At 42.0% G+C, this 27,701-nt stretch overlaps 1 protein-coding gene across 5 annotated transcripts in view; it reads right to left on the minus strand.

Moving 5' to 3' along the window:
- Positions 1-27,701, minus strand: part of Nell2 (NEL-like 2) — a 309,357-nt gene that overhangs the window by 192,069 nt on the left and 89,587 nt on the right. For all 5 annotated transcript variants that reach the window (NM_001356950.1, NM_001289653.1, NM_001356951.1 and 2 more), the window contains 6 exons: positions 23,749-23,922; positions 23,554-23,650; positions 21,343-21,415; positions 21,087-21,169; positions 20,031-20,159; positions 18,370-18,472 (listed from right to left, as the gene is read on the minus strand). In NM_001356950.1, the coding sequence (NP_001343879.1) occupies positions 18,370-18,472; positions 20,031-20,159; positions 21,087-21,169; positions 21,343-21,415; positions 23,554-23,650; positions 23,749-23,922 (659 nt within the window). The remainder of the gene's footprint in view (positions 1-18,369; positions 18,473-20,030; positions 20,160-21,086; positions 21,170-21,342; positions 21,416-23,553; positions 23,651-23,748; positions 23,923-27,701) is intronic.

Genomic DNA, 27,701 nt, shown 5'->3' on the forward strand with positions numbered 1-27,701 from the left:
AGATACTGGTAAAGAACAAGTGAGAAGAAACATATTTATTTAAATAAATTTATTTAAATCCTCCACAGCAGGGGATATTCAGGGAAGCCCACAATTATCTGGCAGAACTGATAGGTAGGAAGGCTAATTTTTTTTAATTACATGCTAGGATGATAGGTTGTAAGATTTTCATGGGAAAGGAGCTATTTTAGCAAGTCTTGATACATTAAGACTGGAGATTCACAAATAGGAAATGAAATTTGTCGTGGATATCATGAGCATGTGCACATTCACGAAAATGGATTGTTTAATGCAGGACAAAAGAAGCAGAAAGGAGAATCAGATGAGTCTATGAAACAGAATGGGTTGCCAGGACTAACCACAGCAGCAGCGGCAGCAGCAGCAGCGGCAGCATCCTGAACTACTAACAGATGACAGAGTTATCAGAAACTTTCACTATTAGAAAAGTAACAAGATTAGGATGACCACTGCTCCCCAATTAAAAAAATCTATATCTGTATCTGTATCTATATCATCTATATCTATCTATATCTATCTACACTCATTCCTCAGATATCTCCTCCCTGGGTAACATAATAACTAAGGACAGCAGAGTTGACTGAAGGAATCACCAAGCCTTCTTCAACTGTGTGCATAACCAGGCTGGAGCAGACCACGTGATCTAAGAGGGGAAGCCTGAGAGGAAGTATGACAGCATTTTAAATGTAAAGATACAGAGGACAGCTTAGAAACACAGGTGTCAGATCACTAATTGGAACCATATATTTCTATAAGACATCCGGTATCACAGGATAAGTATAGACATCACAATGGGAGCCAATGTTTGGATTCTCCCTGAGATTCTACTGACGGAGGTGAAAAATGAGGGTCAGTGTTTGCCAACAGCCTTCCAGTCAGAAAGCCAGACAGCAGAACAAAGCTCCCAAATGAGCCTCACGGAGAAGATTAAATTACAACTGAATTTCATAAAGAATTCATTGAATGCTTAAGCAGGCTTCTGGGTGGGTCAGACAGGGCCAGTCAGAAAATTGGGGTCATAAAGGGATAGGATTGGGGTAATAGAAGCTAAAATATAATTACAGAGTCAATGAGAGAGAGAGACAGAAGAAATGGCTAACACTAAGAGACATTGTTTGGGGGTTTGGACAAATCATCTCTCCGTTAAAGGCATCTGTAGACCAATTTAGATTTCTTCCACTCAATTATATTTTACTCTTCATATTTTAGATTTCAATCCTAGTGGCCTCAAGGGAGAGGCTCAGGTGTCGGATGCCTCTGAGCCTCCGGCATAAATACACTTTGTCCATAGTTTATTGCAAGTAGGCGCGTACTTCATCTCCCTTCTTAAAGTAGTCAATAAAACCAGCTCTTCGTCTTAACAAATTGTGGACAGATTTCATTTCAACTTCATTTTTAAGAATCATATCCACAAAACCCAAAAGCAGTGTTGATAATGAGATTAAATATCTACATGTGTAGGCGGCCAAGGGTTCACATCATGCTTGCTCCTGAGTTGATAATTACAACAACACATGTATGTATGTATGTATGTATATAAAAGCATCATTACTCCACCTTTTAAGCAAATATTCCTTAATTTTTGGAAATCTGAAATAAAAGTTCACCAAAACTTAAAGTATTCTTTTAAATTTTCATAATTATAAAACCATTTTTCTGAGCTTTGATTATCTACTTACAAAGACATTTTATTTTATTATTACTATTTCTTTATATTACTATTTCCTTTTACAGATTTAATAAGCTCTTGTAAATGACAACATCCAGTGTCAGGGAAGGAGAATGCTTGCCCAGCTGGCACAATTAGATACAACTCTGTGTTCTGTAATGATAAGTCTTTGGCCCAGTTAGTACCTTTTCAAATGATCTATAAGGAAACCTGATTTTAATGATTTGTGATGCTATCTCGATTGCCAACTTGATAAGATCTGGGATCAACTGAAGGCCAGACTGCTGGGCACCATGTCAGTGAGGAATCTTTTTGACTGGGTCATCTGAAGTGGAAAGATGCAGCCTACATGCAGGTGGCATCGAGGAAGCTGTTTGATGTTTTGCTGGCAGTTCATCCACCATATTGTTACTTCTGCTACACTATTTAATGCCTATGAGGACCCAGCTTTGGGCTTCTAACAGACTGGATTGAAGACCAGCAGCTCTCCAAGAGTCCTCCACACCTTCAGCACAAGACTGGGACTATGAAGACATCCATCTGGCCTCGTAGACTGAGAGAAACTACCAAGTTCTGAGCCTCTCTGGTGTGAGACAGCCATTGTTGGACTGCCCAGACTGTCTCATGAAAGCCCCTCCAATAAATCTCCTTTTAACACTTGTTCTCTAAGTTCTGCTCCTCTAGAGGACCCTAGACATATAAAAAGATGAAACCCCAGAGATACCCATTTATTACCTAAGTGGACATGTTGGAAGCATATCTCTCCTCTACAGAGACCCTGGGTGTCAGAGCGGCCAATGCATTTTCCTCTGTTTCATTTTTTATGGCCTCCAAACAAACTGGGTTTGTTCCTTTGTTTTAACCTAGAAGAATGCACAAATTTTCCATGGCTAAAACTATCCATGCAGATACCTTTGTTAAACAGGTTAAATCATTGTCTGATGAAGATTCACAAGTCCTTACTTTGACTGGTATGATTACATGTATGTATGTATGTATGTATGTATGTATGTATGTATGATGGATATGGGCTGACAGCTCTCTTTTATGAGCAAGTGTCTGGAAGAGGAGAACCTGTGAGTAGCCATTTAAAATAATGACTGAGCCACACAAAAATGCTACAGCAAAATCAGTAGCTTTCCTTTACACACATCCCAACCTATGAAGACACACAGTAATAAACAAACAATTCTATTCTCTTAAGCAACAACAACAGAATAGTATATAATCATGCATAACATAATAAAACCTGTGATCGTTATATTAGGGTTTAATACTGACAACACTGAAGTCAGCAATTTAAAATGAGCCAACGTTCCTTTTTTATCTTTATAACCCAGCTAGGCGAACCCTGTGGCTTTTCCTTTCTAACTGACTTTGACTTTCTTTACATCCTTATGCACAGCCAACTAGTGTCACCCTCACTGCCCAACCCACCCGTCCTCTGCACCTTCAGTTAGGTTTCCCCCGTGGCATTGTAACTATCACTGATTCCATATTTCACACAAGAGGACCATTCCCTATAGAGCTCCAAGACAGTAGCTGTACATTCAGGTCCTATGAAGGACCCCTATGTATAACACACAGCACACATCTGGTACATATGTGTGCCCATCTCAACTGTTCCCCACCCCAGAATGAATGAGGAATCTCAACTCTCCTTGTCGTCTTCTCTATACAATTTAAATCTCTATAAGTCTCTACGTTTGACTGATTTTTTTCTAAACATAAACAAAACTCCAATCAAAGTTAAGTCAATCTGTATTACCATCTACATTTAGCACATCAAAATGTTAGCAGAAAAACATATAATCAGACTGATCAATAACACAGCTTCTCACTAGCAATTTTACAGGAGCCTTTGAGATTCTGACTACAAAGTTGCTTTCAACTCATCTCTGCTCACCTCTGACTGTGCCTTCTCTCTGCTGGAATTCCTCAGACTTTACAGAAAACACAAGGTGGCAGATACATTTAAACACTTGGCATCCGCCTATACATTTAGCTCCACCTGTGCCTACCCATTGTTCTCTTCCTGCTATTGATGAAGAGATGCTTCTCCTGACTAAGGTCAAACTCTCAATTATGCTAGGAACCCCATTTTCTGTGCTCAGCGTACACCTTCAGCTAGCCACCCCCCCCACCTTACTCTCACCCTCCCCCTCACACTAGATGTGTGTGAATATTTATGTATTACCAATTTCAATTCTTTCCATCAAAAATCCCCACTTCCAGGAAAGATGGCATACTAACACCTATCTCTGTGAATTAGAATAAGAAAGAATACATTTTATCCCAAAGAAAGAAACAAATGAGAAGCTCAGGAATCTACGAGAGAAGTGACAAATTGAGGAAAAAGAAGCAGAAACAAAAATACTGGAGCAAGCTAAATCCTACATCCACACAACCCTGAACATATTCCACCTGTGCACATAACCTGCAGCATCTATGTAACTCCCTGGAGAAGGAAGAGACACAGAAGTGGCTTCCAGAACGGTCAGTCGGGTGAAAGTCAGGCGATGCTGCCTTCAGGACATACCCATAGCCCTCACAGCCTCAACGGTGAGTTATGGTGAAATGGTGATTCCTACAGCAGAAATGTCATTCATCCATCCTGTGTGATTCTAGGTCAGTGGTGGGTACCACGGGAGAGAGATTTTATTGTTGATTGTTAGATTTTATTCTACAGGTCTCAGATCACGGATAAGAGCCCCAATTTGGTTTATCAGACCCCTGGGTGGGGGAATACACAGAAAGGCAAGTGTGGCAAGAAGGGGGATGTCCAGCCTCCAACAGACTGAAAAATGCAGGCAGTAACAGGTTAGCTCAGACTAAGAAGAATATAAAGAGCCTTGCCCATATTGAACCATAGCTATTTCATTATCTGAGAATGATCTTGGAGTTTGACAGCTCTGGTCCTGAGGTTGGTAACTACATCAAATTCTGGAGCCAACACTCTGGCATTTACTGCTACTGAGCCTGAGAACTCCAGAGTTCCAAGTGGGTCTGTAATACTCAGCATCATCTCTTTGGCAGGGTGATTAACTCAGAAGCCTTGAGAGTAGGAAGGCATGCCCCATGCTTGTTCAGGTCAAAGTGTTGTGACTGTTTGTCATGCTCAAACCACACTGGCTAAAACAGCCAAGCCAAGAGATGAGGCCTGCACAGACTAGAGCATGAAAGAATCTGCCCACCAGCCAAATTCAAAGCTCTGTAGCTGCAGAGACCCCAGATACACAAAGAAGGAAAGCACCCCCTGCCAAGACAGCAGTGGGGACTCAGACACCTGTACGGGACAGATTCAGAAGTGGCATACACCTAAGGAAACACAGCTCAACCATCCATCCATCCATTAGCAGTCACCAGCTAATGAAGACTGGGGAAGACATAGCTGACTCCTCCTGTGTTTCCTTCTTCTTAATGGCATTTGTCTTCCAAATCTAGCAAGATTTTCACAGAATTGTGTTTTTTCTTTTTTAATTTTGTGTTTGTACTTGTTAGTCCCCCTAGTTTTTTCTCCTAATTTTTGTTAATGTGTTTTTCACATGCGGGGTAATTTTGGATAGTACATTTCCCCTCTTCCTAGGATCTTTTTCTTCCCTTCTTCCCCCCTTACCCCATAGTACTCTATCTCCACTTTTTTCCCCTCTTCTCTGTATTTTGACCTTAACTTACTCACTTTTTGAACATTATACACTGCTTTTTAAAACCATTTAAATCATTTTTGAGATTATAATTATATCATTTGTCCCTTCCTTTTCCTCCCTCCAAGCCTTCCCATATACCCTTTCTTACTTTCTCAAATCCTTTACCATTTTTACATTAATTGTTGTTGCGTGTGTGTGTGTGTGTGTGTGTTCTTAAATACATAAATACATGCTGCTCAGTTTATATAATGTTACACATATGTATGATTTAAGGGCTGAACAGCTCATATTGGGTAACAAATTGGTAGTGTTCTTCTCTGAGGAAGACTACCCTGCTCTTGGGATTCACTCCTGAAGTGGTTTGAACAGCAGTGGCCACCATGTATTGGAATACATGATCCCCAATAGGTAGAACTGTGTGGGAAGGACTAGGAGGTGTGGCCTTATTGGAGGGCATGTGCCACTGGGTGTGCATTGTTGTCTCAAATGTAGGCTCTCAGTTACTTCTCCAGTATGATCCTTGCCAGTCTCCTGCCTTGCTCCCTGCCATGATCATGGACTCTCTGGAACTATAAACAAGCTCCCAGGCAAATGTGTTCTTTTATAAGCCTTTTTGATCACAGTGTTTTGTCACAGCAATTAAAAAGTAACTAAGACTTCCTCATCCAGAAAAGCTCCCTCTGCGACAGACGAAGACCCTTACAGAAAACCACAAAAAGTTCACAAGGTGCAGGCTGGAGCCCAACCCCAGATGATGATCTACAACACAACTCCTGCACCTCAGGCTCAGGGCTCATGGTAGAAGAAGGGGCAGAAAATTTATGAGAACCAAAGGAATGAGAAGTTTGCTGTGAGATTGTTCCTCCTAGAGGTATCAGAACAGCTACAAAGATGTGCACAGGAATGACATCAATAGAAATTCTACCATGGAAAAGGAAAGGCTCGGGGGCCTCAGTCCCGAAAAGAAATACAGGCAACTGAGGAATATATCTTAACTTTTCAATTCTCTTTATTGCATTTATTCAATTTGGTCTTCAAACTTTTTCACCATTTAGAATTATTTTCTGTTTTTCTAATCTCTTTTGTTTTCATCATGTGCTGGATAGTTTTATGTCCACTTGACACAGACTAGAGTCATCTGGTGATGGGAACTACAATTGAGAAAACGCCTCCATAAAATTGGGCTATAGACGAGTATGTAAGATATTTTCTCAATTAGTGATCAGTGGGGGAGGCCCAACCCATTGTGGGTGGTTCTATCCCTGGGCTGGTGGTCCTGGGCTCTATAAGAAAGCAGGCTGAGCAAGCCATGGGGAGCAAGCCAGTAAGCAGCACCCCTCTGTGGCCTCTATATCAGCTCCTATATCCAGGTTTCTGCCCTATCAGAGTTCTTATCCTGACTTCCTTTAATGTTGAAAGCAATGTAACTCTATGAGCTGAATAAATCCTTTTCTCCCCAACTCACTTTTGGTCATGGGGTTTCATCTCAGTGGTAGTCACCCTGACTAAGACACATCTCTCTTACCGTCTTCCCCATGATCTTTCTCCTTTCATTTATTAATCTTGACTCTCAGCCTTTCTGTCTCCTTCTTTTCTCTCGTTCATTTACTGTTTCCACACTTACTCTAAATAGCACTTGGCTTCATAGCATATCCCAGAGAACTCTACTGTTATAGTTTTCATATTCATTCGTGGCTGTGATTGATTTTAAGTGTATGCGTACATCTCGCCTGGTGTATGTTGTTCCTACCGCAACAGCTGGCTTTTCTTCTCTTGTGTGTTACTGTCAATTCAGCATTCAAAGGTGGCCTTCTCAGTAAGATGTCCCTGTCAGTTCCAGAATGGATATTCAAACCAGCAGATGTACAAATTGCAACACGGAGACAGAAAAAGCAAATATCTGTGGCTGTCCCAGAAGAACCCAGTTCCCCAACTAATGAGCTCAAAGATACTGAAGCAGGAAAACGTGAATCTATGTGGACTGTTCCAAACAATCCCAATTCCCCAGCTAATGAGCTCAAAGCTTTGGAAACAGGGAAAATGTCAAAGGATCCCGATTCGCCAGCTAATGAGCTGAAAGGCAATGAACCAGGAGAAGTGTCAAAAGATCCTAATTCTCCAGCTAATTAGCTCAAAGATATGCAAACAGGGGAAATGTCAGGTGAAGATTTGAAAAGCTTTCTGGTAAAATGATGAACAAGATGAAAAGCAGAGACAAACAGAAGAGTTCAATGAAGACACAAGAGAGGAAAGAGAACACCATAGGGGAAACAGTCTGGAAAATGGATGAGGAAATCAGAAATATAGATTAAACGTCAATAACACAGAAGATAAATTCAGCAAGGAAATTGGGATTCTGGAAAAGAATGGAAACGCTGGTAGCTAAAAATTCAGCATAAACAACAGCAGTAAAACAGCAGAAAGAATCCCCCAAAGATCTGACCAAATGGAAGCATGAGTAGTGGGAGGCAATACAGGAAAACCTTCATTTGAATACCAGGAAGAGGACCGTGACACATGATTGGGAAGCCAAACTTACAAACCATGGGATCGAAGGAGAGATGAATACTAGGGAACAGAGAGTGCTTTGAATGAAATACACTAAGCAGAGAAGTCCCCAAATCTACGAAACAAATAGATGCTCTAACACATGTAGCATTAAGAATTTCAAAAAGACTTGACCAGAGAAAGGACATTCTTCAACACTAAAATCTGGAAGAAGAAATGCAGACTTACTACGAAGGCAGACAAATCAGAACAGCATGAGTGTGCCCTTCCCCCCAGCCTTGCGCGGGCTAAATCAGACCTTGTATCTGCCACAGTCGGCTAGCCCACCTAGGATGGAGTTTTCCCACCTAAGTAACCTCTATTGTAGGCTACATCTGCAGCTTCCTGCAAGAAACCACCACCTGCTGAACAGCTTGAGCTTGTTTTCCTGAGGAGATTCTGACAAAGCAACAGGTCTTGGCAAAGTGGGGGACGGGTTCCCCCTTTAAATTCAGACCCTAGAATTAAAGATTGAGCCTTGATCAGAGAACTTTGTCTTGGCTCATTATCTCTCTCACCGTTCTTCCCATCTATCCCCAGCTTTCCTTTCAGGAACCCAGGAACCCATGACCACTGGTGGCTGAACATGAGACCATCAAACATTGACACCATCAAAGCCAGGAAAGCACTGGATGATACAATTAGACCTTGAAAGAGAATAACTGTCATCCAAAAATGCCATTGCCAGGAAATTGCCCTGTTAAAATTAAGAAATGGAATTTCCAGATAAACAAAAACCAAGCTAGCTCTGCACAATATATTTAAAGGAATATTATACACAGTAAACAAAGAAAGATTCTCAATATTAAGAGCACAGTAAAGAATAAACCTGAGGACAGGACAGTTGTCAACACATAGAATTCTGGAGTTCAAGCATCCATCCACTAGTATCTGTTTTCATTACTATCACATGCCCCTGGTAGTCACTGGGGGACCTGGAAGCTTCCATTCCAAGGAGCTTGTCTCAGGAAAGCTGTTCCTGGAGTCTAAACTCCAACAACACCTCACCTCCTCTTACCTCTGGTGCAGCTCACTGTAACAGAGTAGAGGACAAGTAAGGACTACTCCTAGCAAGGTGCTTTTCCCCTCCAAAGAGAACACTCCAGACAGCTCCACACAGAAGGAGCTAGGGATGATGTAACCAAGACAGGCCACATCTACGCCCTGGTAGTTACGATGTCACTCCCCCCATGCATCACTGCTATGCTAAAACTCTAAGCTTGTCATGTAGATGTGAGAATGGAGAAAATACAGTTTCATGACAGCTAGTGAGACACCTGTGATGCTGATGGTGGCAATATCAGGTAAGGTTCACTATCAGACAAAGATGTCAGCCAACAAGGTGTGTCAGAGATCAGCAAAGTAGGGGCTGTAACCACCCCTACCTGTGTGAGGGGCATGTAATCACCTCATGATCAACTCTCTCATTGGGCCAGGGAAACATGTGTGGAATGTGTGCATCCTCCACTGGCTCAGCCCATAGTAGCACAGAAAATCAATAAATCTCATAAAATTACCTAACTTTTTTCCCTGTAAATCCTATTGAAAGTCCCCAGAAAACCAGATCAGTGGTTTTCATCTCTTTGGAAGGCCTCCCACTCTCAGAAGTTTTCTTTCCCTGATTTTTTCTTAATAAAGCCTGGTTCCAATGTGCCTGCACCCAATTCATGTGCCCTTAGTCTTAACTTTGGTGAGATAAGAAATTCAAGAGCCACCATCTCGGGTTGACTTCATGTGATCCTGGTGGCATCGGCACACTAAGTCCCTTGGTCATATGCATCCTAGCCAAGAATACTCCACTGTTCTCAAAATCCATATCACTACTGCACATCTATAAACATCTATATCCATACACATCCACAAGGGGGTAGATGGCTCTGCAGGTAGGAGAACTGGCAGCTCTTCCAAAGGATCCAAGTTCAGTTCCCAGGACCAACATGGTGTCTCACAACCATCTGACATCTGTTTCTGGTCTCTATGGGAACAGATATATGGTACACAGACATACACGCTGGCAGAACATTATGCACATAAAATAAAAATACATAAAAATCATTTTTAAGTGATGCACTAAACTCTTAGTCCTGGCCACTCTCTCAAAGACATACAATCACCAACCTTCCTTGCATCCTGGCTAACTCTGTCTCCTTCCTTGATGAAGAACCTTAGAAGGATCTTTCACGGTTTTTGCTTGTGGTTGTGTTAAATAATTAGAAAATCCTACAAGCATTATCTCTAAAATACATCCAGAGTCTACCACTTCCTAGCACTTCTATGCAGTGAGGCTGTTCTCGGCACCTTTCCCTCCCCTTGCCAAGTAACAACAAACCTCAGACCCTCAGAAGCTAGGCTGCCCTGTCCAGTGGAATGTTTTCCTTAGACCCTGGAGCCCTCATACCTTGGCCTTGGTGAAGCCATGCTTTTCTTAATGTCTGGGTTTTCAGTTTTGTTGGTCTGAAAATTGTTTCCCTCCCCATTTCATTAGTTCAATGCCATTTCTCCATCTGATCTCTCCACCTTCTTGGGCATGCTTTTAACCTCTTTACAGTGGAATCGCATCTCCTCTAGGTGCTTTCACCAGACCATGATCCTGTGCTACAAGCATCACTCCTTTACTCCCTCAGCCTCCGATGCTTAGCAGGTATGTGTGAGTCAAGAGAAGTCGGAACTTGTTCACCACTGTAGTCCCGATGCTACAAAAGCCAAATTCCTAGAAAGTCCCTAATTCTAAATATTTGTAAAGAGTGTGCAAGTTTTAATGCTATTACATGATAAGAGTCTTGCTATTGCTATTTCACCTCAAATTGCTAGTTTGGGGACGATTCTAAATTTGGAAGCTCCACAAGTGTAAAAACTTACCAAAGACAATGAATGTGATTCTTACATCCTACTCCACGTCCTGTGCACTGCCTTCCTCGTGCCATCTCCCTCAGCCTTTAGAAACCGTGGTCCGAAGGCGGCAATGCACTAACTAAATTAGTGAACAAGCACAATGTCGATCCTGTTCTGTGCAATTCCACAGCCTCTCCCTTCCCAACTAGCAAATCAAAGTGACCTTTGTTGAGATTGGGGCCTGAGAAAGGCTGAAGGTGGATTGCGGGCACAGACATAAATGGGAAATTCATAAGGCTGCCTTGGCTGTGAAGTGCTCTAATTTTTTATCAGGAAGGTTAACTCTTTTATCGGTTCAAACGCATGTGTATCCATGAGGTCGTGTGAAAAGGGTGTTATCCTTTGCATTTCTCTTCTTCCAGGCATAGTAATTAGCCTCCAAGTGGAACAATGGCAATTCAGACCCCAAAAAGGCTCATGGCTTGTGTTTTCTCACAAATGATTATACAATAAACTATGAAAGCCAGAAGCCAGCTCAATAGGCTTGAATGGACTAGGAGAAAAGAAAAACTAACCATGGCCGTCTGTCGCACTGGGGACAATACATTTGTACGTGTTACCTAACCTCTCCAAGATCGACATCTTTGAAATCATCGTTAAAGCATAAGTGGCAAGGATTACAATTTTAAAAGTATGGATTAGTCAGAGAATTGTCAGAGAGAAGAGGAATTTAAGCTTACCCTTAAGTTTTCTTGTGCTTCATGCTTTAATTATTTTCACTCTTATAAAACACACAATAAGGAAAACAGATGCCAGTATCTGTGGGCACTGTTTGTTACAATGTGGATGAGAATGCTTTCATTCAACCATGAGCCCATACACTTCATCTCAACAGACTCACTCAGTGTAAACTATTATTATATTCTGCACAAAGGCAACAAAGCACAAAGGATCTGAGAAATAGGAGCTATGTAGGCTGTTCCACAAGAGTTTAGAAACAAATCCTCTCTAATACAAATGTAAAAAAGGAAGGAAGGAAAGAGGGAAGGAAGGAAGGAAGGAAGGGAGGAAGGAAGGAAGGAAGGAAGGAAGACCCTGTCTTCCTGATGGAGGTAGACTCTATAGTTCCCTCTCCCTACTGTCAGGCATTTCAACTAAAGTCCCTCCCTTTGAGTCCTGACAGTCTCTCACCTCCCATGTCTCTGGTGCATTCTGGAGGCTACTCCCAACCTCCTACCTCCTGAGGTTGCCTGTTTTCCATTCTTTCAGCTAGCCCTCAGGGCTTCAGTCCTTTTCCCTCACCCAATACCAGATCAGGTTCCCCTCTCCCCTCCCCCCAAGTTCCCCTCTTCCATCCACTTTCCCTCCCAGGTCCCTCCCTCCCTCCCTACTTCCTTTGGGGAGGGACATCCCACAGTCACAACTCTGACCCATAATATCCCGTCTGAAACAATTACGGAGATGGAAATGGAGAGGAATCTGAGAAAAGGAAGGTCCAGTGACAGGCCCAAAGTGGGATCCAGCTCAAGGGGAGGTCCCAAGGCCTGACACTAACACTGAGGCTATGAAGTGCTCACAAAAAGGGACCTAGCATGACTGCCCTCTGAAAGGCCCAACAAGCAGCTGAAAGAGTCGGCATATAGTTGCACCCAACCAATGGACAGAAGCAGCTGACCCCTGTTGTTGAATTAGGGAAGGCTGAAAAAAGCTAAGGAAAAGGGTTGCCCTGCATGAGGACCAGCTGTTTCAATTAATCTGGACCCCCAAGATCTCTCAAAGAGTGGACCACCAAACAGACAGCATACACCAGCTGATATGGGGCCACCAACACACATACAACAGAGGACTTCAAGGTCTGTGTTCATTCAGAGATGATGCACCTAACCCTCAAGAGACTGGAGGTCCCAGGGAGTTTAGAGGTCAGGTGGCATGGGGGGTGGGGGCATCCACGTGGCGACAAGGGTGGAGAGGAGGTATGGGATGTGGAGCAGTAGGAGGGTGAATGGGGAGTGTGGGGGGGAGGGGGAATAAAATATGGAGTGTAAAATTAATTAGCTAATTAATTTAAAAGACCCTATTGTTTAAGGCCTAGGAACAGAGGCTGCAGCTTAAGAGTACTAAGTGCTCCTTCAGAGGACACAGGTTCAGCTCCCAGCATCCACACGATGTCTCACAGCTGCCTGTAATCCCAGTTCTATGGTGTATGTAAACATGCATGCAAAACACCCACGTGTATAGAATAAAAATAAACACATCTTTTAAAAACAAATGCACATGGAGAAAAGGCTGGAGCAGAGTAGGAGCTGTATGTGAGCATACCTCTGAACGTGTGACGGTGACCACGCACACCTCTGAGCCTGTGACGGTGCCCACCCAAATCCGTGCTTTCTACTTTAATGCATTTAAGCTCCCAAATCTGTGTTTTCCCTTGTTCTTTCTTTATCATAACAAACAAAAATCTAACCAAATATTTGCCTCTAAAACTGACTTTTCTGAACTAGCATAATTGGCTTTGTTCTATATAAAATGAGGCAGTACAAAGAAGTCCAATTTATACTTTCTGTAATAAATGCATCTATCCTCACCTTAATTAATTATAAACACTGGATGGAATTCTATCTCTTGTCATACTTTATGGAAATTACATTACACATAATATATATGTAGTGCATAGCACGGACATGATTCTTAGGAACATTATATTTTATGAATACTCCTTTGTATTTGTCCATTATCACATAATACCACCAGCTAGGTAAGTTTTAGTGAAGAAAAAACAGGTTCACTTTGACTCATAACTACACATCAAGGGTTAAATTTGGCGATTACTTTCTTGCTAGCAAAGGCCCTGAAGCTGTACATGTCATCTAACCAAAAGAAAATGCCACCATGATAGGTGCCCTCACGTCTACCTGTGACCTTTGCCTCCTCATCTTGTCTTCTGTGCCCTCTCCAGAATGACCTGAGGTGTTCTGCTTGTACCATCCCCGACACCTCTGGATGTTTGCCACTTTTCCTGCGTGTCAGTTCTGAAGCTGTGCCCACATAGTCAAGTAACTCCTTAGCAACAGCCACCCTTCCCAGCTCTGCCGCTAACAGCCTGGCAACACAGACTGGGTACACAGCTGGGAAAGAGAGATTCTTGTGTAGGTCACAGTCCACGGCCCCAAGATGAAGAACTACACAGATAAGCCTGAGTTTCAGAGAAGTCTTGAGATGCTGTCGAGTGTCACATGCAAGAGTCAGTGACCACATGCGTGCATCTTCCGACCTCTTGTCTTACCAAGGCACCACTGTTCAGTCACAGCGTTTACCTTGATGGACCTACACAATCCTCATCATATCCCCAAGGCCCCACCGCTAAATGCCCTAGTCAGGTCAGCTTCTATGCTCTTATTACTCTACATTGGAGACTGAAGTCCTATGTGAGCTTTGAGGGTGGAAGGTGTTTGGACTATCACTGGACCATTTTTGTCTCCAGAGAAGCAGAAACTCAGCTTTTGGTTTGCGCTGACTTCCTATTTTACTAATGAAATATTTGGTGCATCAGAGCAGTAATTGTGTGGAAATAAATAAATAAATGGCTGAATAAAAATAAACACATCTTTGAAAAACAAAGGTACACAGTATATAGGGTGGGGCAGAGTCAGCTGTGTGCGAGCGCATCACTGACCGTGTGATGGTCACCATGCACATCTATGAACCTGTGACGCTGCTGCTGTTTTTCTTGGGCTACCAAAAGAGCTGCCGATGCTGATCTCTAACAAGTGGGCATCATTATGAAAAAGCCATGGATGACTCATAAGTTCCCAGACTCAGAACCACTTTTTAAATATGTTGGCTTAAACTATAAACCCTGAAACATGTATTTGGAGACCTTGATACATACACACCTGAGATTAAAAGTGGGAGGTGTGCATACAGTGAGCTTTTAGACAAGCTGGGTCATTGCTTTAGGACCTGAAATGTGCTAACCAAGTCTACATCATAAAACCCCGACAGCTAACTCTTTGCTAACCGAAGCACTGTTAGGTCACCTGAGAGCGTGTTGGCAATGGCGACTGCTCTGTTCCAGACCCGGCATCAGAATTTCATTTTAATGAGATCCCAAACTGCTTTATCTTCTCATTAAAATCTGAGAAGCACTGAGGTCAGCCGTAGCTCCTGTGTCTAGGCCTTACAACTTATCTGATTAAAAACTCGGTTCTCTGCAAAACCATCAGTGCTAGTAACAATCAGTGTCACCTGCCTGCAGTTGAAAGTTACACATATGTTAGCTGTGAAGTATCCGTCATTCTCCATGAGCTTAAATGTATCTGTCCTGAGTTGCTAAGTTCACTGAGGTATCTAAACTAAACTGAGGTATTACCAAACTAAAAGGATGTTTATAAATGAGGAAAGGTGTGAAGTATAGAAGTTACTTAATATATAGGATGTATCTGAAATATAAAACAATCATAAGGTTTGGCCCTCAAATCCTCAAAACCTATCATTGCTCTATGCCTCAGTCCAGAAATAATATTTGCTGGTTTCTAACAAGAACAGGGGACCAGTAACAGGGGAAGGGTGTCGTTTAGAAGCCAAGGTAGCCATGGGGAACAGGGGGGCTGTTTAGAAGCAAAGCCCCATCTAGTATGTACTTTGTGTGGATGGGTACTCAGCAGGGCTGGGGATGGAGCTACGTCCGCCATTCTCATCAACAGGTACTTTGCTAGCTAGGGCTCCAGAGTTCTTAGCAACATCATGTCCAGCAACATATTTAAAAGAAATTTCATTGTCTATATTTTATAGTGACTATGTTTTAACTTAGAGACAGATTTTGCATAAAGGATGTTCTTAAACTTTACTCCATGAGAACCACTGAGAACCACGTCTAAATGGAAACAGAGAATCCCTTTCTGTCCGAACCTTAGACCAGACTCATTTCATTCTTGATCTGTAACGATCTTACATACTGTGGGATTATGTATAGAAAAGCAGAGCCTCATAAGTCCACCTAGTTGTCTGGCCCTTGCGACTAGGGACAGAGGAGCCATGGCTTCTGTCTGCAGTGTGTGCTGATGTCTACTTACCTTATTGTGTGACCCTAACTTACTACTTTGCACATGGTTGTCTAAATCAACCTCTAAGATGCTTAAAATTGCATACGTCTTATTTTTTCCTATTCTGGTTTCAAAATGGCATTTTGCACAATCTTTATTGAGAATGGAATAAGCTCATTTTTAAAACAATTACCTAACAGCACTACAGATAAAAAACTACACTTTCTGCTTAAGTGTTTTCCTTCCATCTTAAATTGCATCGGGTATGAATGATGTCTAGATTATTGCTCTTCTGTTTGGTACAAATAGCAAATCCTCTCACTTGTTTCAAAGTAGCACACTGCTAAGAACACTAGCCTTCTGATCAGCTAAAAAAAAAATCGCATTTTTCCTTTAGCACCATACTAGACAGTTTGATTTAATTATTATTATAGACATTTACATAAAGCTTTCTTCAGAAGAGTTTTAGCCCATTTAAGCAATGTCATTACATGGACAGAGAAACTCTTTTTAGAAAATGTAATGGGGCATGAAAAATAATAAAACCCACAAAATACATTTATTCAAGGATTTTAATAATGAAGAGAAATTGCAATTCAGACTGAAGAGCTGGAAGCCGAGTGCTCGCTCTTCTTTTAAAAGAAAGAGTGATTAAGCAGGTGCAACGTAGGGCCCTGAATGAAAGGGCAGCGTCCTGTGCCCTGTCTTCTGCAAAGATACCTTCATTTCAAACAACATGAATTTGGGATATTTACACACCATCAACAGAACTTACTGAAGACGGGGAACTGCGATTCCTTTTAACAACAATTCTACTTGATAGCTTTGTAAGGTTGGAGGGAAAGACTTGGGCTTCTTAGGTTCCCCTTTCTTAGAAGATGTCCCATGAATCAGTAGTGCTGCCCACCCAGTGCCCTTTCAAAGACCCAGTGAAACAAACAGCCTTTGTTCTCAGATTCCACCCCCCCTGCCAGCTGCCTCTTGCCAGTGCTCCCTCACTAAAGGAAGAAAAACAAGCAGGTCCGTATTTTTGTAGAGTGAGCTGGAAAGAGCTGGCAATATATAATAAAAACTACTATAGTCTTTGATCCAGCAACTCCACCCTTAATACGTTCTATACCCAGAGCTATAAGAAGTGCACCAAGTTTCTGTATGAATGACGTCATATTGCCTCACATAAGGAAGGGGACAGGGGAGCACCGCACAGACTTTGAGAGGGGAGAAACAGAACCACAGCAAACCTTACAGTGTTATAATATGCAGCAATGTCTGATGGGTAAGGGAGTGTCAGCATAAGCCATTAATTAAGGAGAACCAGGGAAAATGAGTGACACCACTCTCTGCATAGAATAGAGAAAGCCTGCACCGTCATATGTCAGTGGGCATGAGAAAAATTACTCGGCAAAGCACACGAGAATTAAACTCTAAGAGGGCAAGGGAGAGTAAAATCTCATTTTTGTTTTATATTTCCTGTTATATGTTGAATGCTATGTATGTAGTTTTTATTAAGATGCTAAAATGCGGTACTCAAACCTCGATGGCTCCTCTGAACCTACTTAGCTAGCCCAGCACACACGTGAGAAATGAGCTCAAGAAGATATCAGCACAGTGATATATACAAGGCAACTGTTACTTGCTGACATTTTCCTGCTGGCATGTAGGAATGTGTGCACACGGCGTAGACTTGAGTTAGTTGCAGTGGCTAGGGAGATTTGTAACAAGAAATCGGGAGCCAAAACAGCTGCCATGCCTTCCCTCATGCCACGTGCCTACTTTCTCTTGCTGTCTACCCTCACTCCATCTTTATGAGTCTCACACCACACATGGGTGTGCTTACACAGTCCGTAGAGCCCACACATTAGATAACAAGCCAGTGTTCATAAATGATTAGTGTATAAACTCCTTTGACAAAAACAGAACACTATTTTAAGGGCTCTTTTTAGCCAGGACTTAAAAACAAGTCTTTTCAGAAGTAAGTCCTGTAGACTGCTTGATTTCTGTGACTGAGAGAATGACCTAGAACATCATAGGCTATGGAAGATTGTAAAAGTGTTTCTAGACATCACACATGAACTTCATATACTGTGTGAGAAAGGGCAGCCAAGCCTCCTCACACGGCAGTGCAAGTGTTTTTGTTGTTGTTCATTTGTTTTGTTTTGTTTTGTGTTGTGTTGTTTTGTGTTGTTTTGTATGTTATTAAAGTCCGAGCCGAGTGATACTATATAAGTGGGTTCCATTGTCTTGAGTAAAGGAGCGATATTTCACCCGATGCTCATAGTAACTTACGTCACAGACTTCCCTGATACAAGAACATAAACAGCTGATCTTTCTCTACTTGGTAGGAATCTGTATTAAGCAGTAAAAGGCAGAAGGCCCCCCCACTTCAAAGAGTGTTTTGTCTGTCTTCTCTACTTTTGTCGCTATATGCAAGGGTCTTCCAAGAAAACCTAATGGTCCTTCCAAAGTACAAGCAGGTAAAAATGATCACCAAAATAGAAGAGAGATTCTTTCTGGAGGTAATTTAGCTTGCCTAGCTTACAGAGATCGATGCAATATTTTTACCATGAAGCTGTATTTCTCCAAAGAAAGAATTGCTCAGCAAAGGCATGCTCACATTTGCACTCCTTACAGCACTTGCCATCCACATACGCAGGGGCCGATTTAGGAGGGCAGTCAGGAGCAGGGCAGACCAGAGTCTCGCACTGGATGGTCCCGTTCTGAAAAGCAAACAGCGTTTAAAGAAATGCCACCTAGAAACTCAATGCTCTACAACAGCTATTAAATCCATTTCATAGACTTCAAGCTCTTACATAAAATGTCACTGTTCTTTTTAGCAATGCCCACAGCGTGGTGACTCACAGTAATGCGGGCTACATTTTAAAAATTGAGACCCGTCCCTATTTTTACCCAGCAACTGATCTTTCCTAAGCAAATCTGCACCTTCTATGGTGAAGTGGAGAAGGCCACAAGCTCACAGGAAAATGGCAAGCTGAAAGTTGGCCCGGAACACCTCGCTATCTCCCGAATGCTCACACACCAACCACGCGTCTGGCTGCTCTGACTTTCCCAGTCAGTGTGTGCTCCTTACCAAATCACACCCAGCACTTGGCTTAGGTAGATTTCTGGTCCTCATTTGGGAAGGTTTCACTACAACTGTAAAATATTATAACTTTATTATATTGTAACCTTGAGTAAAAAACCCATATTACACAGAGATGTACATATGTGTATGCATACACACAGACTGTACACACAGACGATGCATGGACAGACTCTCACCTCACCTAGATGCACATATATATGTTCAAACACAAAGACATGCTCACAAGTGTACATATACACAGACACACATTCACATGTACATATGCACGGGGTACACACATCCACACAGATGACATGATCGCTTGCTTTCCCTTGTCATCTCTCTCTCTGTCTCTCCCTGTCTCTCCTTCTCTCCCCACCCCCACCTCTCTCTCTCTCTCTCTCTCTCTCTCTCTCTCTCTCTCTCTCTCTCTCTCACACACACACACACACACACACACACACACACACACACAGATACCTTCACATACAGATCACTTTGGATCCTTTTTTATGTGTGTGATATTCTGCTCTTGAATCGACTGGATGAGTGTAGCGAATGGCTTTCTGAATGGTAACACAAATAGACCTGTGACCCTTTACAGAACTCTAGCTTTTTAACAGTTCCTATGGAATCTGAAAATTTAAAACCACACTTGACTTGAAGCTTTCTTTGAAGCATGGCTATGGTTTTGAAATAATAATGCACTAAAAAGAATGTATTACTGAGAATTAAGAAAAGTCACATTTATTTGAACAGTGTAGTGTGTATTCTCTTAGCCAACTATTAAAGACTATTTAAAATCCATTATTTATATTATATTATTCTGTCTAAACACAATATTTAATGCTCTATATAATTCGGATTCTTTATAACTCATTAATAAACACACGAGAGAGAATTCCCCAGAAGTGGTAAGGGTTATAGGACAGACTCCCTTGGGACTCGCTCTGCTGACCTAATTTGAATTGCTAACGTCATGTGTGCGCAGATGTGCTTCATAGCATCCTCACAGCAAGAGAGTGTCTTTAATAATGTAACACACGGCTCTTCAGAAGTGACCAGGTTTGCTTGCATTTTAGTGTTGCATTTAGAGAAAATAGGTCTTGAAATTTTCATGATTACATTGTCTTAATAAATATTTAACCAGTGTGGCCACCCAAGTCCCCCATGACAGCAAACGGAAGGCATACCAAGCATGTGCAGTTCTTACAGCCGTCTGTCCAGGACTCAGACTCTCGGTAGGTGGTTCCCTTCACAGTGCATGTCCGCTCACAGTAGCACTGATCCAGCCTGTTCATTCTTTGTTCAGCTCTGGACAACTATGGCACAAAGACAGGACTCACCATAACAGCCACTCGGAAGTGCACGGCACTCTAGCAAGCATCTAATATCACTACATAAACAACAGTAACAACGAACAGGTTGTGCCCATCACCAATTATTATAAATATATTAAGCCATTATCAATTATAAATATATTAAGCCTGTAAATTTCAAAGACACATTTCCTGACCATTACATGTGAAGTTTACCTTTAAAACAAAAATCATAATTCATAAGACATGAATTGAGGCTAATTTGGGATAACACCATCCACAATACAGGTAAGAATTTTTTATTTTAAAAAAGTGTCTAATTCCATTAATATTCTTAGTCAGGTAAAAAAAAGGGGGGGGGCGGATTTAGGATTCACATCATGTAAATCACAAGCCGTACATACACGGCCTTTAGAAAGTCCTTCAATACTACGCGAAATTTAGAATCCTCTGAACTTGTCTGTGAGCCTGTTATATTCTTCAGACTTACAGTGAGTGAACCTACAGCTACAGCATAACAGGTAAAACTGTCCTGGAGCCATTTACTTGGCCAAATTATGGTGTCCACATACTTTACAGTGCCTTCCTTACTTCATTTTTTTGCAACGAAAGCTAAACAGAAATAAATAATAGAAACCAGGCGATGTTAGATCTTGCAGCAGCGGCAAAGCAGAATGTGAGCCAGGCAATCTGCTCCCTTCCTGATTGACTGCGTCATTTGTTATACAGACAGCTAGGGTTTAAACATTTATACACCTTAATAAACATTATAACCTTCTCCTTTGAGCAAAGATTCCAATCCAGTCCCAGGAAATCGCAGATTGGCTACTTTAAGGAATATCTCCACCATAAAAATCTATGGTGATAAAGGAGCTTTGGGGAGTGACATGGCCGTGGCGCATCCTCAGTGTATTCGTGGCTCAATTTTACCTTGGCTGACGTCTTTGATAAAATGTCCTGCAGCTCCATGATTTTCTGCACAAGCCCATGGAAGTCGTTGCATGTTGGACAGGCTGCAATTACAAAGGGGACATTGATCAGGCCGTATTTAAAAGGGGCTCCATCTGATTAAGTCTCTGCTGACAGCCATTTCGAGTGAGCTCCAATCTCACACTGACATTCTAGACAAAATGAAGCACAGGCACACCTCTCATCACAGCATACAGGGCAGGACAGACAGACTTACTTCGATTAAGGTCCGGGCACTGAGCAATGAAGCCCTGAGGCATGACAAGAACGTGCACATCCTGCATTATTCCCTGTGTGGGAAAACATGGAAGAAGTGTTATCTCCATTTACCTAAATTATGGTCAGAGGTCAAGTTCCTGAGGGAAAATGTTAAGGAACAGATCTACCCAAACCCCTGGGTCTAGAGCCTTCGGGCATCTGTTCCTAACCAGGCCATGCCAGGGAAAGAGCATCATCAGGCAAAGCAGAGAACTACCTGGGTGTTTCCTCCTTGATAATGCTTTTAAAGCTGTAAGACTAAATGTCAAGATTCAAGGATGTGCCCATCGTCTTATTGTTTTGAGGAGTTATTTTTAGTTCACCACAGAAGCAAGGCTTGAAAGTGACCTTTAAGCATCGGCAGGAAAATCACTGGGGGCTTTATCACCACAGACCTGAGACCAGTTTTGTACTAACAGTGATCAAAGGGGGAAAGGTGGGTAAACTGAGTCATGAAAGCAATGCCACTTGCTCTTTCTCTCTTTTTAAAAAAAAAAAACAACTGGGATTATTTTAAAGTTGATCTCTCAATTCGGAAAGGACCGACGATTTAGTGAGCAGCTGTAGCTTAGATTTAGCATGCTCAGGAACACAGAAAGGTTAGAAGCATATGAATGCCAGCCGCAAATGACCCACACTGCACAGCAGGCTTTGCACTTACATGCAGCCTTAGCCACTGCGAATGACCTCTTCTCACAGACCTCTTCCCTCTTTTCCGCCACCTCCTCTCTTATCCACTTCATGTATGTACAGTTTGTTATTTATATGATGTGAATCCTAAATATTTTTTACTTGTGTTATATTTAACTATATCTTCTTGGAAAATGCAAATCAGAAAGATTAGTGACAGGGGTACATGTACCAATGTTATCAAGAGACTAATATCCCTATAAAGATCTACCACTCAAATAGTGATCTCTGTTTACATATTTACTATGATTAACAGCATGTGTCGATGTGAGAGGGAACTTTTTCAGTACACAGTGTGGCGAGTACTAAAATCTGTTCTTGATTCTGACATATGGGAGTAGCTTGGGTTATAAAATATCTCATAGCTTTACACAGGAACGTGGAGATCAGTCTGGTGTATATAGAATGCAGGTGACGCACTACACACATCTAATGGACAATGTTCTCAGACTATAATAAAGATGGCAAAGCACATAGCTATACACATAATTGATGTGTGGCGACTGTGAGGCCACATCTGAGCTCCAAGGTGGCCGTTGTTAAATAGAAGAGAGATTTGAAACTCACAGCATGCATCTGCCACCCCTTGCATAGGAAAGGGGCATTGATTTTTAGGGTTTTAAAGAGAAGAATCAATTCCACACGTCTGTCACCTGGTGGCTGCCTGGCTTTGGGCATATTATTTCACCTCACAGGGTAGGTTGACGCAAATTTATAAGAGGGAGAAAGAATTTTCAGAGTAAGGGATTAAATTGAATACTATAGTCTGGCCATCTGGTTTCCAACAAGTAAAATGAAGTTTTGGAACTCTCACACTATAGACTTGGCTTAGAAATGCTGAGTTGACTCGTGCCTCCTCGCTCTTGAAGTCCACAGGTGGGACATGCCTGTCATCATTCTCTAACTTCACAATGGTCACAGCTCTGGGGAAACGGCCCCACAACAGGCAGGGGGCAGGCATTTCTCAGGCCTTCACTGATTCATCCTCAAGACCTGCAGACGATCTGATGCGACACCTTTTGGTACTCTACAAGGAAGAGATTCTGAGTACTTCTAAGTTTTCACTAGAGCTACGTTTTGACTGCTTCCTGTTTTCAGGGCTTGGTACACCATGAAACCATGTTTAATGCTTCTAACTCAGGTTATTAATGTCTCTGCAAAAGCATCACCAAAGGTGATGTTTTAATGGTAGAACAGTTATTTCTAGGAAAACATTTCACTTTAGGAATGTCATCTTATTCACTAATTATGTCCTGATGGTCATCTCTATAGTACGTGGAGATCAAATGCAAATGAGGAGTGACTTCTTACCAGTTTAAAACAATGACTGAAGAAACAGAAAGCAAATACAAATACATACAAATAAAAACACACAAACAGAACTTTCATTTCATGCCATAAAAAGTGAAATGTATTTTTGCAAACTCATGAGGAAGTTTTCCCATTTCTACTTCATGCTCAGACTCTAGCCCAAAGATACCTTAAAATAGCCATGTGCATTATTTCTCTGTCCCAACCAAAATGTGGTGCCCAGAGGCAAGTCTGTTGAAGGCATTTCCACCACTCGTTCATAGATCCTGAAAGACAAGATAGCAGAGAAAGGCTGTGAACACAGAGGAATCTCCTAGACACGGCAAGAATCTTGTAATGCTTGAGATAAGAATGATTCGCTTACTTATTGCAGTCGATGTGTAAAATTAAGTGAGAGGCACTGAAGGCTAAGGAGAGCTTGTGCCACTTGGCATCAGCCAAAATATAAGGAAACACTTCCGTGTGGGGACGGTGAGTGCCAGAGCGGTAGTGGAGTCTGATCTCATTCCGATGGCCACTGCTTTCCAGTTCCAGGTACCTTCATAGAGAAGAGCCAAATGAGACATGTTAACGGTACAGGTCAACATAGAGTAGAGCCACGTGAGACATGTCAATGGTACAGTTCAACAATGGCTGCAGTGGCCTCTTCTCCAGGACAGGGTACAGACATACAGCTTCTGCTCCCCCTACAAAGTATGTCCAGACATCCTACATAAAGAGTATCACATCAGGCAATACCAGAACGTACATGATAGGGACAGGGTAAGAACGCTGGGAGCTAGGGTTTAAGTGGGGGTGGGGAAACGGGGCTGGGAGGAGGAGGGGGAGGAAGGGAAGGAGTATGTTGACTAAAACAAAGGCTGTAGTAAGAAGGTTTATGAAAATGCCCTAGCTTGTAATCTAATATATCTGTAATGTGTTATTTATACATATGCAAATATACATGTGGGAGTTTATGCATACATGCATGTATGTATGTATGTATAAACTGAATTACTCCCATATTAGTGAGCAATGTTGCTCCCACAAGGCATGAGTTGTTGAGTGAAAATCTTGGTGAGAAGTACAAGTTACCTTGACCCCACGATGCCCAAAACAGTAAGAGACACGCCATTGCTTTTGGATGAACAACCATAAGGAGATGGTAATACCTTATTGCTGAAGGCACCACATACTATTTTTGTCTCAGGACACAGAGAAACCATTTTTTTCTTTTATTGGATATTTTCTTTATTCCCATTTCAAATGTTATTCCCCTTCTAGGTCTCCCCTCCAGAAACACCCTATCCCATCCCCTCTCCCCCTGCCTCTGTGAGGGTGCTCTCCCACTTATCCACCCGCTACTTGCCCTCCTCTCCTGACATTCCCCTACACTGGGGCATCAAACTCCCTCAGGCCCAAGGGCTGCTCCTTCCACAGATGTCCAACAAGGTCATCCTCTGCCACATATTCAGCTGGAGCCATGGTCCCTCCATGTGTACCCTTTGGTTGGTGGTCCAGTCCCCAGGAGCTCCAGGGGTTCTGGCCCAGTTGATACTGCTGCTTCCCCCATGGGGCTGCAAACCCCTGCAGAAACCAATTTTGAACAGAAAATCTCTGCACTGGCTGGATTGTACAGTACAAGAAGGTATATGCAGGCTGGTGAGGAAGAAAAGATGTCAACCACGTCATGCAGTGCTGAACTCTGCCTGCTGAGGTGCTCACTGTGTACTGGTGACAGGGCTGTGGATGGGAGTAAGTATCCAACTGCTCTCTTGATTGGACTTGAGGCTTGGGCCACAAGAGGTAATTCATGCTTGGTGCTGTTAACATGGTCAAAAGACAAGACTGTGGAAACTGTAGGCCATGAGGGAAACCAATTGATGTTGGTTTACTAAATGATCATGTTGTCAAACTGCCTTCTAAATATTTATGTTTGCACCCATAGACTTGTGTTTTGTCCTCGGCCTTGGTCAAAGAGGCTTCTTCATGATGGTAGGGAGTGGTGACTGAGGAGACATGTGCAAAGTGCTGGAAATTGTGACTGGGAGTGCTCAGCCATAGCTAGCACAACTATACTACCCACATCTGAGGCTCTGGGGGAATCCCAGAGGAGGAGCCAGAAAGAATTAGAGACCTAGATTAGGAAGAGGACTGCTGTGCAAGTCTGTCTTCTGGCCATGACATGGTTGTGCCCACATGAACTCACAGCAACTGTCATTTCCTCACACAAGATCTGTGCAAGGTCAAGCCAATAAGAAATTTCATAATGTGATGTAGAAGGAAGAAATCTCAAGGTGTCCAAGTCTAGAAAAAGAACTACAGGCAGCTAACGACTACACACAGAGAGAATTTACCGCTTCTAAGGATGAATTTCCCTAATTGGTTATTCAGTACAAAATGGTGAATCCATCCCCAAACCATACACGCAGGAACAAAAATGGACTCCTAAGGTTTGTGTGTGTGTGTGTGTGTGTGTGTGTGTGTGTGTGTGTGTGTGTTAGTTAAAGAAAAGGAAGACATCAATTTGAAAGGGAGTAGGGAGTTAAAAGAAGGATTAGAGGGAGGAAAAGGAAGGCAAAAGTGATTAAAATTAAATTTTAAATTTATTAATTTAATTTTATTAATCTAATTGTACGTTGTATACCATAGAAAATTTCAAGGAATAAATAAAATTTAAAAATCCAGTAAAACGAAGGAAAAAAGGGGGAAAACACCAAATAGGTCACCCAGAAGTCAAGAATTAAAAACTATGTCTTACATTTAATTGATATTATAATAATTTTATGAACTTGTGGTATAATGTCTATTTTAATAAATGTGAAAAGGGACATTAGAATAAGTAGCATACTCTCCACATCAAACATTTCTCATTTCTTTGTGGTGATAACATTCACAATCATTTCTTTTGGTGGTTTTCAAACATACTGTAAAGTATATATTCGATTTTCTTAGCCATTCATGGGCAAGCTGATTCCATATCTTGCAAAAGTAAATGCTGCTGTGAAAGACTCGGAAGTGCAGATACCTGCCACACATGCCACCCCCTCCCCTGTGAATATGTACTCAGTAATAAGGCTGAATGTTTTTAGGAACGCCATCTGCTTTTCCATGATGAATACATTATTTCTCGCTCTCACTATGGGTGTGTGAGTTTCCCTTCCTCCACATCATTTTTAACATGATAATCTTAAGGAATACAATTCCTCTTCTCATGTAATAATAAATACTTATTACCTTATCAATTCAACTAATCAGTTAAGAATAGAAAAGCATGGCTAGAGAGATGGCTCAGTGGTTAAGGGCACTGACTGTTCTTCCAGAGGTCCTGAGTTCAAGTCCCAGCAATCACATGGTGGCTCACAACCATCTGTAATGAGATCTGATGCTCTCATATAAATAAAATACATAAATATTGAAGAAAAATAGAACAGAAAGGCACTTGCTTTTTAAAACAATTAACATCTGTAAACATACCAATCACTCCTATACAGCTGTTAATTCTCAACCTATCTATCGAGTCAAGAGACACAGTACTACAACCAAGTACCCTACTGTAGATAGTATTAGACATCTTACTTATATTGAACTCCTAAATTTGCAAACAATGGCAGCTCAGTGATAATAAAGAAGACATCATCCACTATAAAAGACAAAATATTTAACACTGGTGTAGCTCTCAGAGGACACAACGGCAAGTGGCACTAGAGTCAGTCTTTGAACTCCAAGTTCCACAGTGTCCCTCACTGCTGCCTATGACCTGGCCAGATGGCCTGACTTCTCCATGTCTCTATTTTCTCGTGTGTACAATGAAGATGCAGCATCATTCACATAAAGTGGGCTATGCCCCCCCCACACACACACACTGGAAACACTTGGCGATGTTGACATTTTATTGGTGAGTGACTTCATAAGGTCTACCTTAAAGCCAGCTTTCGAGATGACAAGCAATCCAAACACATTTTTAAATCATTTTCAATTTGATTTTTGAGGTTATTATACAATTACATCATTTCTCTCCTTTGTGTCCTCCCTTCAAACCCTCCAATATAACCCTCCACACTTTCTTTCAAAGCCATGGAGAATAGCCCACTCATAGAGAAGCAGACTGCACTCATAGGAAGGGGCTGTCAAGTCAGTCAAATATAAGAAGAAATGTGGCGGTTAGACGCAGATACAGACACTGAGGGAGGTGGCACTGGGCCTTCCAGTGAGAGATTACAGAGTCTTAAACCTCTTTCCATTCTACTAACTGTGGCAATGGGAGAGTTAAAAAATCCTCTAAGCTTCCGTCTCCTGCCCTATTAATCGGGGACAGTATGACTGGAGATCTTATAC

Source organism: Mus musculus, chromosome 15 (genome assembly GCF_000001635.26).
Source record: "Mus musculus strain C57BL/6J chromosome 15, GRCm38.p6 C57BL/6J".
Lineage (NCBI taxonomy): Eukaryota > Metazoa > Chordata > Mammalia > Rodentia > Muridae > Mus > Mus musculus.